General features: G+C 43.5%; 1 protein-coding gene across 2 annotated transcripts in view; it reads left to right on the forward strand.

Moving 5' to 3' along the window:
* Positions 1-12,190, forward strand: part of LOC146799914 (NACHT, LRR and PYD domains-containing protein 12-like) — a 1,343,351-nt gene extending 1,331,161 nt beyond the window's left edge. For both annotated transcript variants that reach the window (XM_085620847.1, XM_085620846.1), the window contains one exon: positions 6,604-12,190. In XM_085620847.1, the coding sequence (XP_085476973.1) occupies positions 6,604-6,863 (260 nt within the window). In that variant the 3' untranslated portion in view covers positions 6,864-12,190. The remainder of the gene's footprint in view (positions 1-6,603) is intronic.
* Positions 12,191-12,747: the final 557 nt, after the last annotated feature.

A 12,747-nucleotide genomic window follows, 5' to 3' on the forward strand; every position in this document is an offset into this window, starting at 1 on the left:
CACCAGATTACATATACTCATCAAATAGTGATCACCAGGCTACATATGCTCATGTTTTCATCTTCACGAAAAGCAGGACCTGGATATACCTTCATCTCTGTATCTCTCCCTTAATGGACCTATAATTTCTGCAGTGAACCAAGAATCGAAAGTGACCATCATCTGCCTCAGGTTCTTTGAATCAACCTCTCAACGCTGAGGAATGAAACCGCTAATGTGGTGAGTGAAGAGGCAGGAATATTTCAGTTAAAAAACACTAAGGGAGGTTTTGTGCCAAGCTTTATGGAAACAAAGGTGGAAAGTACTGCTTACATTGATTATTGTGGAAGATGTAAACCTTATTGGCCTTTGTTAACTCTAAAATAAGCCTTGACCTATATCACGCAATTTGTCACTGTGAACAACTAGTGGCACCAATGAATGGTTTAATCGCAGCTTAATCTCTATTAATTTGGTCAGCTCATCTAGTGGTACCGTTACACAGTAGTATCCCGGTCTTCCCTGGAGGGGGATGGTTGATCCCTGTAAATAAGACCAGGATCTGGTCCAAACTGGATGTTTGGGTCCTGAATGTCATAAAACAATGGTTGATGAACAGTTAATAGGTGGATTACTAATGCTGTAGAGATGGTCTAACCAACGACAGCAAAACGTTCGGGAAAGCTTCACTCCCCGGCCCCTTGGTTTAATAAAACAGTTTGGCTTGAAAAGAAATACTGCAAGGCCCAAAAAAGATAATGACAGGTCGGCATCTAGGACTCTCACCTCGGGCATACCTCAGGGTTCGGTGTTTAGCCTCATGTTGTTTAAAATCTACGTTAGACCTTTAGCTGATACGGTGGCGAGCTGTGGCCTAACCCTGTTTTCCTAAGAGGATGACACCAGGTCATATTTTGCTTCACTATCTAGACGGGACCCTGGATCCTCCGTTTTTAACCAGGGCTTGAGACAAATCTCCTTATGGATGAATAACAACCTACTCAAGCTCAATGGGGATAAGACAGAGGTCATCGTCATGGGTAAGAATCCTTTTCTTTGGGGTCTACAGCATTGGCCGCCTTCTTTAGGGGCCCTCCCCCATCCTTCAACCAAAGTCAGAAACCTGGGCTTTTTGGTGAATGATAGTCTATGTATGAAGCCTCAGGTAGCCAAGGTCACCTCCTCCTACTTTGGGGTGTTTAAATGGGTGAGAAAGATGATCTGGATGTTCCATTTGCCAGCTCAAAGTACTCTGATTCAAGCCATTATTCTATGAAGGCTAGATTATTGCAATGTGTTGTATTTGGGCACTGATGAGACCTCGATTTGACGACTACAGCTTTTCCAGAACTCAGCAGCAAGGCTTCTGTTTCGGCTGCCAAAACATGCTTCTGTTTCTCATCTTTTCCATGAGCTCCATTGGCCTTCGATCCCTAAGCGCTTTCAATTCAAAGCCCTGTGCTATATGTACAGGGCTAAAGCTTGGGTCCGCGGTATTGCCAGGAGCTGGTGGTGCCTTATCAGCCCACACGTATGCTAAGATCAGTGAACGGAACCTATGTACTGTGCCTAGGTTCACACTGGTCCATATGGGTGGGCGCTCTTTCACTGTTTTGGGCCCCAAATTGTGGGACGCTCTTCCTGAGTCTCAGAAAAAGCGCAATTCACTTCTCACAGTTTGAAAAAAGCTGAAGACTTGGTTATTCTAAACAGCAGCTTTGTCACTTTACCTACTAGATTAGCGCTTGAAAAACCTATGTGAGTAGCTGTTGCGCTTTATAAGACTAGAAATAATAAATATTATATAAGGAAATACATCTAAGCTTAATACATGTATATAGCACGCCTGCTGGCGGAAACCTGATGTAACAGATGATATTTGATGCAAGATCAAAAAAATGGAAAAGGTTTATAAAACAGCAGTCTTGGAAGCTAGAAGGCATTTCAGGAAAATCAATTGGTTCAAATACATTTTCAACTTTGAAGAAGGGGACTAGCAAAGATTTTGGAGTTTTTAAGAGACAGCTGGAAAATTAAGAATATCATAAGTGACTGGATGTCTGACCTTAGAAATGTGTTTGTCATTAAGCGAACAGTCACGGATGAACCCAGGATATCCCATGATTGATCATGCAGTGATGCAACCCCTTAACCAGCGACTATTTCCTTCTTAGAAATTAATGGATGATTTTACCCTTCCCAATACTAATAAGCTCATTAAGGCCCAGATTTACGACTATTTTGTGTAGTGGTTGCGTCACTTTTTTTGGTGGAGCAATCAATCAATCAATCATGGAATTTATATCGTGCACTACTCACCCGGAAGGGTCTCAAGGCGCTTGGGGGAGGGGGTCTGCTACTGCTCGAACAGCCAGGTCTTGAGCTGTTTCCTGAAGGCGAGGTGGTCCTGGGTCAGCCGCAGGTGGACGGGCAGGGAGTTCCATGTCTTAGCCGCCAGGTGGGAGAAGGATCTTCCTCCGGCGGTGGCTCTCTGGATGCGAGGGACGACGGCGAGGGCGAGGTTCGCGGATCGTAGCTGTCGGGTGGGCGTGTAGAAGGTCAGGCGGTCGTTGAGGTACCTTGGGCCCAGGTCGTGGAGGGATTTGTGTGCGTGGGTGAGGAGTCTGAACGTGATCCTCTTGTTGACAGGGAGCCAGTGCAGGTCTCTCAGGTGGCTCGAGATGTGTCGGCCAGTATTTACAAAACCTCGCAAGTCCCGATTTGCATGGCTTGGTAAATAAAACGTAACACTCAGATTGCACTGGCTTGCATTAGTTTGCGTCGGGTAGGCGTTACATGGTTGGAGCTTGGCTTTCTCATGCACAAATCCATCCATCCATGTATTTTGACGCAAATCTAGATTTACTAAAGTCAGTAAAATTGGCACACCTACACAAAAGAATTGTAACTAGGAGACGTTTCTTTATTTCTCTTCCTTATTTCCTCTTCTAAGAATTTCCTTTGCTGTGTTGCATTGCGTGAAAGGCTAGTAAATCTGCTCCTAAGGGTTCTAGAGGCTGTGGCACTCACTCAAGGTGCCTACCATCTTCTCACTCTTCTTTTTAAAAATGATCTCATGTCTTGGACCAGCTGGCTTTTCCCCGTTTACAATTCTTTGTTTAGTAATTCAATAGTGCCGGACTCTTGAGGACATGCAAACGTCACCCTCTTTTTAAGAATGGAGACCCCAGCAATCTATGCTAAAGGGTCCTTAGATGTAGATTCAAAACAGTATTCAAGAATACTTTTACCGGAATTGGAGAAAAAGGCCTGGGAAGGTCACTTACTCTCAGCTTTTTAAGCTGGTTCTATTAATGGTTGTTGACCCCGAGGATCTGATTTAAAGTTACTGCATTACAAACATGACGGATATTCCTTATTACAGGTACAAAAGGCCATGATGCACTTGTAATAAGGTGGACGAGGCATCCGTCACATTTCCAAGGAAGGTAACCCATCCACCCAGCTCTAAGTAAGGCCTTAGACATCATTTTAGCTTTCTCCACCATAATTCATAACAGTCATAAAATAAGGTACATATTATATATTTTGTAATATTAAGCAGATGGAATGGGGGCTAAAGAAATACATTTAGAAAAACTCTGAACTTTAGTTAGTTAATCCTACTTTCATTTTCATTTTTTGGTCTGACTTGACAGTGCAGATGTCACCATACATTATGGTGGCAAATCAATGATCATGGCTATAGGCCTGATCTGTTTATTATGAAATCTTATGATCAAGGAAATAGGTCTGACTTGTTTGTTGTGAAAATCATATGATAAAGTCAATAGGCATTTACATGTGGATTATTATTACTCTGTTAAAGCCTATAGATATGTGTTTTGTTACATGGTATCTCACAGATTACCATAGTAGGCAGTGGTTTTGGTTTGTTCATCTGTTTTAGGGGTGATAGTATTTTGCTTTCCCAACTGTAATTTTATATACATTTCTAATGTTATGAGAGTGTGACTGACGGTTGCCTTGTGGGAAATCTAACGATCAGTACAGCAGGCCTGAGTTGGTCATGGTGACATGCCAATAATATCAGCTATAAGCCTAGTGGGTGGGAAGGGAAATGTTATGCCCAATGCCATAGGTCTGGCCTGTTTTTTATAAAGTTATTACAAAGGCAGTAGGCCTGGCTTATTTATTGTAAAAAGCACATGGTAAACCCAATAGGCCTCTAGCAGTTAAGTGTTATCGAATTTTGATGTTACAGGGCGTAGAAAAGTCTTTGGTTACATGTGTTTTCAGAAATTACCATAGTAGACGGCAGTTCTGGTGTTGGTCACTCACTCTGGCAAACCCCTGGACTAAACTTTCACCTTGATGATTCTTGTTACCCTATTGAGGGACATTGGAAATTGTTTTGCCAACTGTAATTGTCTACATATTTTTTATTTTATTATTGTTTACCTAGTGGTTGCCTTGTAGGAAAGCTTATGAACCAACACAGTAGGTCTGAGTTGGTTATGGTGTCAAGCCAGCGATAAAGGTTCTAGGCCTGATTGTTTATAATGAAAAGTTATGATGGAGGAAGTAGGTCTGACATAATGATTGTGAAAGTTTATGTTATATCCTGCTTATTTACTTTATTATGTTTATCCCAGTTTACCTAGCTCCTAGCTGCTCAGCCAGTGTGTCGACAGTGGAATGTTGGTGTGACAGAGATGCATGGGATTTTTTGGGTGCTTGTGTGGTGTGACACTGAAGATGGGATGAGCAGCAGGCAGGCTGGCCCTGGTGGGGCTGTGGTACATGAAGTACCAAGCTGATGTACATGATTACCATCCTGTTCTACATGGATACCAACCTGTAACTAAGACCTAATAAAGAAACTACAAAGACACAACTCAGCTACGTCTGTTAAGAAACGACATATGTTTGGCGACGACCTGGAGACAGACCCATGTCTTACATTTGGACTTCCTGTACCTGGCTCACAAATGAAGATACAAAACTGAAGGAATTTACTGAAACTACAGATGCTTGAAGCGTAAAGTACATTTCCAGGTGGAGGGATTCACAGAAAAGAACAAGGGTCCACAAGAAAGCAAGAAGTTGTTCACAGAAAAGCAAAGTTGTCCACCAGAAAGCAGTGAAAATGGAGCACAACGTCTCGCAGCCCCACCAGTGTCCTAAACAAACAGACAGCCCCAGCCTAGGTGTTATTCATGTTTAAGGATTGGTTTCTCCACCGACAACTTGTGTGATCCTTAGCACATTCAGCATTCTGGCGTAAGGAACTCTCTCACCCTTGGCTGCAGTCTTTAGTCATTTGATACTGCTCAAAGTTTAACATCCTGAACTTCTATGAAAATCAACACTATGCCCACTTTTCCATCGTTTTGGTTTCCGGAAGGTGTTAACACGCGCTTTTATCAGGGATCACAACCCTGCGCTTGCAGGTTTCTGCGTATTTGATCTACAGGCAATTTAATACAATTTTCAACATGACTGCCCAAATCAAGATTCGCCCCCGGCACAACTCGGGACTGTGGATCTAAATTTGAATCCTAACCCGCCCCGGTCGCAAATCCATGACTGTCGCCATATTTTGTCCCCTGGTGCTGTTTCCAGTGCGGTCGGCGTCAGAGTCTACATTGTGCGATGCTAGTCTGGCTCTGTATCATAGTTGGGAATGATGTTGGGTTGGGCGTCGGCGACCCCGGGAATAGCACCAGGGAACGAACCCTGAGGATCACAAAGAACAGTTACAGGACAGGTGGTAGCAGCACAACCTTCTCTAGCAAATAGAAGTTACAGGACAGGCGGCAGGAGGGCAAGCTTCTCTAGCACAATAAGCAGTAACAGGACAGGTAGCAGCAGCTTAAGCCTATCTAACAGAAAGAATAGTTAAATGACAGGCTGCAGCAGCACAAGCTTCCTTAACACAAAGGACAATTAAATGACTGGTGGCAGCAGCACAAGCTTCTCTGTCACAAAGTACAGTTACAGGACAGGTGGCAGCAGCACAATCCTCTCTAATACAAAGAAAAGTTACAGGACAGGAGGCAGAATTCCAAGCCCGTCTAACACAAAACTATTACATGACATGGGGCAGCAGCGCAAGCATCTTTAACACAAAGAACAGATACAGTTACTGGTCTTGTGACTACATCATACATTCTTCAGCCTCACAGAAAAAGTGCGCCTGTCAGTAGAGCAAAATCCCTCATATATTGGGAATAAGCTTACACTACCCTGCGGCATCGTCTTCTATTTACACTTTAAAATAAATGCCATTTTCACAGACTTGGGCAAAGGCTTGCACTTTGCTACACTACAAACAAAATGTAATATACAGTATTACAGCGTGGACAGACCAATGAAATCCGTTTATTTTTACTTCTTTCTCTCTATCTATAAATCTACTTTTCCCATATAATGCATTTCAGATAACAATAAACACTTAGCGCATGACGAGCTTCATTCAAATGTGTTGCCTCCTACCCTGTAATGCTATATTATGTAAGCCTCTGTGGATGTATTAAAAGTCAGAGTTTCTGGTGTTGTCAGTGCTTGTTAGAAATGTTTTCATTAGTCTTCGTCTGAAGAATATCAGTGGGCTTATTTTAATTCACAATGGTGTTCTCTTTGTTTCTTTTCCTCTACCAGAAACTTTCTTTCTGAAACACAGACTGAATCTCATTGAAAGAATGGGAAATATTAAACCCATAATGGAGATCCTGCGGCACAAACACATACTCCAGAGTGAAGAGATTGAAGACGTTCTTACAGAAAAGATCAGCAGCTCACGGAATTCAAAACTGGTTCAGATGGTTGTGAAGAAAGGACCCGAGTCTCAGCAAGAGTTCCTGCTTGCCCTTCGAAAGAAAGACCCTTTGCTGTACAGTGACCTGGAGCAGTCTCACTAATAGGAAATCTGGGCAGATTGATCCTTTGTTATCCACCACAGGTCGGCCCTTTGTGTCCTGACGCACTCTCACTAAGAGGATATCTGAAATGATAGATCCTTTCTTATCCAATGTCCAAGAGCAACATAAAGACACACCCTTCATTATTCAGTGACCCAGAGCAGTCACACTGTGGAGACAGAGGGGCAGATCTAGAAGGGAGTGCCGCAGCGTGGCACAGCAAACCCTTTGGCTGTGCCACGCTGTGGCACTTCCAAAGTACAGGGATGCAACATATTTACAAGAACATGTCACCCCTCTCTGCTTCCCCTTGCACTGGCACACAAACTGCTGCCATGCGCTGGTGCAGGCACCCTTGCACCATGGTGCAAGGATGCCTGCGTCGTGGGGAGAAGGTTTTTGTGCAGGAAGGGACACCTTCCTGCACAAAAACAATCACTACAGGCATTTTCCTCTTTCAATGCGTGCTGTAGAATGCAGCACGCATTGAAAGAGGAAAAAACCAGGAGAAATGAAAACATTTCTCCTCGTTGCGCTTTGCTACGCCACCTCTAGGGTGGCGTAGCATTCAGACGCATCTCCAGATATACGATTTCTTGTAAATCTGGAGAGGTGTCTTGTTCCATGGGTGCTGCGTTGGAACACCCGCAGCAATACCCATGGAACGCCCCTTCCACGCAAAGTGCTGCATTTGAAGGGGCCGTATTTACAAGGAGAGGAAAAGTCACACAGGATGGCTTTTCCTGTCCTTGTAAATATGGAGGAGCCCCCTGCGCCACCAGTCCGTCACAAAAAATAAAGTACTGGTGGCGCAGGGGGCTTGTAAATCTGCCCCGTAGTCTCTTTCTGACTAAGGATACCTTTATTTGTTTTTAAAGTTGCTTTACATCAAGCCATTACTGAATGTCAAAAATCTTTTAGCTCCATTGAATGTGTGTGCTCTTTCTGTGCTTTTAGTATTCCGCTTGATGAGCCTAATAGCCATGCAAGCTCACTGTAGGATCTTCTTATTCAATACACTGGGACCCCAGAACAGGACTCTGAGGTCGAGGGTGTACCCAAAGCACACGCCTCTTTAGGAGATTGGTTACTGCCCTCTCTTTTTTTAAGTTTGAAAGAAAAGTTTTATTGAGACAAATAAAGGTATCCATGTTACAGGCAATAACAGTAAATACATATCAAGGTAATTCATTGACAAAGAGCAAAAAGAAAACGACAATTTCATGCCTTCACATTATAAACGACTTATACTGCGTGAAAAAATAAGAGACAAACTCATGAGTAGAAGATGTGCCAGTAATGCATAGAAAATGAACCAAAACAGTATTTAAAATTTGGAAGTAAATCTGGGAACGTGTAAGGGGTTCATGGGGGCTTCAAGACTTCAGGTTGGGACGGCTTTATCTGAGAGGATTTTTTGGCACACTTGTCAAGGAACAATGTAACAGGGGACCACAGTTCTAGACGTTTCGTCGCCAGTTTTACGGGATATACGAAAGAGGTGTCCAATCTATGATTATGGCAGATTACATACCACCACGCCTTATAGGAAATTTTTGTGGAGTCCTTCCAATTAACCGTGATCTGCTGAAACGCCGCTGCTAACAACAGATCAACAATTTTAGTTTTACCTGGGACATTCTCCCAGCATGGTGCGAGACTCCCCAAGAAAATATGAGGGATAGAAAAAGGGAATGCAGTGTCAAAAATCAGGTTTATTTGGGACCAAACTCGCTCCCAAAAGCTCTGCACGAGTGGACATAAAAACAGCGCGTGAAATATGTCAGCGTTTGGGGACGAACATGACCAGCATGTGTCTGGAGTGGATGCAAATCTTTTGCTCAAAGCACTCGGTGTAAGTAGAATACGATTATACACAAAAAATAACGTTTGCGTGAGGTTTGCTGCCCTGGAGGATTTGCGCAACTTGAGCCAGATATTGTTCCAGAGAGAAAGTGGCCATGAAAGTTGAAAATCGCGCTCCCAAGCTTCCTCCACCTTAGATTTCTGTCTAGGAGCACCTGCTCCTAGCAGATGTTTATATATACTAGAAGCCGAGGGTTTAGACTTAAGTAGGGAGGAGAGTTGCGAGGTAGAAGTCTGAGAAGCGGGGACCTGAGGCAAAGCAGATAGGTGATCAAACTTATCCATCACAGCCGATTTGAGCAAAGAGTGTTTATGCGCGAATGAGGCAGGCAGATCAAAGCATTGTTTAAGCAGGTGAAAGGACATAAACTCTGAATCTGAGAAAAGCTGGCGCACCCATATTAAACCCTTTCGACGCCAGGATTTCCAAAAGAATGGTTTGCCGCGGATAGTCAAGTCAGTATTATGCCAGATTGTTGAACTTAGGAAGTGGTCGATCGAATCTGGAGGCGAAGGAGGAGAGGGTAACAGGAGCTTGGAAGTCAGTTTGATTATAGGAGAGGACACCGCCTGCGGTTTACGTGAGAATGAGAGGTATTCAGGGAAGGAGAAAGGAGAGAGGTAAAGACGTTCTATTCTAAGCCATAGAGGGCAGTTCTCCGAAGGATCAAGCAGCCAAAGTGAGGCTTGTCGTAGAAGGAAAGCTTTTTGATAAACCTGAAAATCAGGAAAATTAACTCCCCCCTCAGTTTTTGGGCGAATCAGCTTAGCTAGTGACATACGAGATCGCTTTGAATTCCACAAGAAGGAAGAGAGGGCGGAATTAATTTTTTTGAAGAATTTGGCCGGAATAGGGACTGGAATGTTGGATATAGTGTATAGTACAATGGGTGCAAGCATCATCTTTATGGTGTCTAGCCGACCCCACCACGAGAGGTACAATGGATGCCACCTGGCCGTTAAATCAGTGATTTTTTGTAGGCATTTATTTAGACATAGCGCTACTGTGTCAGATATTGAGGGAGTAATATGCATGCCTAAATATCTAATATGGGAGGGGCTCCATGTAAAATTTGAGGCACTAAAATCTGCTTTAAAAGTGTACTTGGTCAGGGGGAGAATCTCACACTTATCGCTATTCAATTTGTAGCCAGAGATTTTGGAATATGCCTGTACATCTGTCAAAAAGGCAGGAACAGAAACATTGGGATTGGACATGAAAAGCAAAATGTCGTCTGCATAGGCAGCTAATTTAAGGTGAATGTTCGCTGATTGAAAGCCGAATAAATTCGGATTTTGGCGAAGCTTAGAGAGAAAGGGCTCCAAAGCTAGATTAAAAAGAAAAGGGGAGAGAGGACAACCCTGACGAACTCCTCTGCCCAAATCGAAATATGGGGATATCAGACCATTAGCACAGATAGCCGCACGGGGGTTAGAATAAAGGAGAGAGATCAGGGACACAAACTTGGGGCCAAAGCCGAACCAACGAAGAGTATGAAACAAGTACTTCCACTCGACTCGATCAAACGCCTTCTCGGCGTCAAGCGCTATTGCCGCTAGGGGGTGTTTCAAGGCCGAGGTTTTGGTCAAGACGTCAAAGAGAAGTCTCGTATTGTCCGTGATAAATCTGCCTTTAACAAAGCCCGATTGTTCCGCTTCTAGTAAGTCAGGCAGGTAGGAGTCAAGACGTATGGCTAGGGCTTTTGAGAAAATCTTATAATCTATATTAACCAAAGAAATAGGCCTATAATTCTTGCAGTGTCTATGGTCTTTCCCTTCCTTCGGTATCAAACATATGTGTGCTTCCGAAAAGGTGCCTGAGGAACGCCCCAGTGTGTTAAAAGAAGTTATGAGGGAGTGCATCTTGGGTAGTAAAAGCTTAGAAAAGTGTTGGAAGAACTCTACTGTAAAGCCATCCGGCCCCGGCGCCTTATCTTTCTTGAGCAGCTGGAGTGCCGCTGACAATTCTCGGTGCGTTAGATCGGATTCCAGGAGAGTGAGATCCGACTGATGACAGGAAGGAGCCTGAAGTGTTGAAAAAAACTGGGAGAGAGAGTCGTCAGAGGGCTGCGATTCGGAGGCATATAGGGATTTATAAAATAGGGAGAATTCGGTCAGAATATCCGAATCTTTAAATTTTAGATCCAGGCACTCATCATAAATAGACTCAATATTGAGTCTGTTCTGTTTGACTTTCAGATAGTTAGCCAGAATCTTTCCTGCCTTGTTTTTGCCCCCATAAAATTTAGCACTGGACTTTAATAAGTACAAAGAAGCATCCTCCGTAGACTTTTTGTTAAATGCTAATTTGGCGTTGATGAGGGCCGTGAGGGACTGGCTCGAGTGCGAGGTGTAAAAGGAGTGTTCCAGTGTCTTGATGTCCCGTAGAAGGTCAGCAGTAAATTTGCGGGAAAGTTTCCGCCTCTTTGCAACAAAGCCAATCACGAAATCTCTCGCTGAGGCCTTGAAAGCGTCCCAAATGGTGGAGAAGGGCATGGATTGGTCGGTATTAAACTCAAAAAATTCTTCAAAAAAGGTCGTAAAAGCAGCGGTGAATTTCGGGTCCAGAAGGAGGGTGTTGTTAAATCGCCACCTCTTAGGACCTGTGGCTCGAGGGAGAATTTCGAATACGATTGACACGGGGGCATGATCTGATAACAGGATAGGGCCAATTTCTGCTTGCGTAAGGGTTTGTGAGATGGAGTGAGAAACAAAAATATAGTCGATTCTTGACTGGGTATGATGAGAGGGGGAGTAAAAGGTATACTCCCTGGTGGTTGGGTTGCAGAGACGCCAGGCGTCAAAGAGTTGGTGTTGGGAGATAACTCGCACAAATGATTTCTGGGGTTTATTGGGGATATAAGGGACTTTGGAACTCCTATCTATAAAGGGGTCAAAAACCTGATTACAATCACCAGCAAATATAAAATTTTCTTCCAAACCAAGGGCAATCTGAGCTGCTAAGGTGGACCAAAAGGAAGGTTCTCCACACGTTGGGGCGTACACGTTAAACAGAGATATAGGAACCCCCTTAAAGGATAATTTGACATTTAACCACCGCCCATTAACATCTGAGTTCTGGGACAATAATGTAAACGAAAGAGACTTACGGCAAAGAATCATGACACCGTTCCGTTTGCCATCCCCAGGAGAGAAAAAGACCTCCCCCACCCAGCCCCTTTTCAGCTTTAACGATTCATCAGCGGAGAGATGAGTCTCTTGTAAAAAGACAATGTCCGCATTTAATTTGGCCAGATGGGTCAAGATCCTTTGCCGTTTAATAGGGGAATGTAAACCCCTAACGTTCCAAGTGACAAGTTTCAAAGACATGAGCACTCATAGGTAAAACAAAATGCAGTTGAAAAGCGAGAAGTCAATGCAGTACAAGATCCGTAAGAAATGGAAAAAATGTATGGCACAAAAGAAAACTTCTGTTTAAAGAGAGGGACAGAGGAGAGAGACAGAGCAAGGATTGAGAAGAGAATAAAGGTAAATAAGAGAGAGGGAATCGAAGCGGTAGGGATACCATAAAGGCAATGAGATACAAATGAAAGAACACAGCAACAAAACAAAAACACTACAATAACGAGGACGCAAAACAAAATGTAAAACATACCTACAAAAGGAGAGAATGAGTGGGAGGGTGGGTGAAGCCACATGGAGCAGACACACGTCCAGGGAGGATCCGATGGGGAACGGGGAAGACCGTATGAGGAAACACCATAACTGTGAAACAAGAACATGTGATAAGAGTTAATCTCAGGAAGCAACTGTAAGAGAAATAAAAACAGGAACCAAGAAAATACGGACCTAGAAAAGAAGGGAATAATGAAGAACATTACTGTAACAATGCATAATCATCAATGCAGTGGAACTCAGCACAAAAAACTGGTACTATTGTATATAATAAAACGGAAACATCTTCGCCTAGCGAATGGAGAAAACTGTGGAGCAAGGAGAATAATAGAAAAGCACAAATGTTGAATGACAATTAAACACTATGTGAGGAGGACGCTCC

This window comes from Triturus cristatus, chromosome 8 (assembly GCF_964204655.1).
Source record: "Triturus cristatus chromosome 8, aTriCri1.1, whole genome shotgun sequence".
Taxonomy (NCBI): Eukaryota; Metazoa; Chordata; class Amphibia; order Caudata; family Salamandridae; genus Triturus; species Triturus cristatus.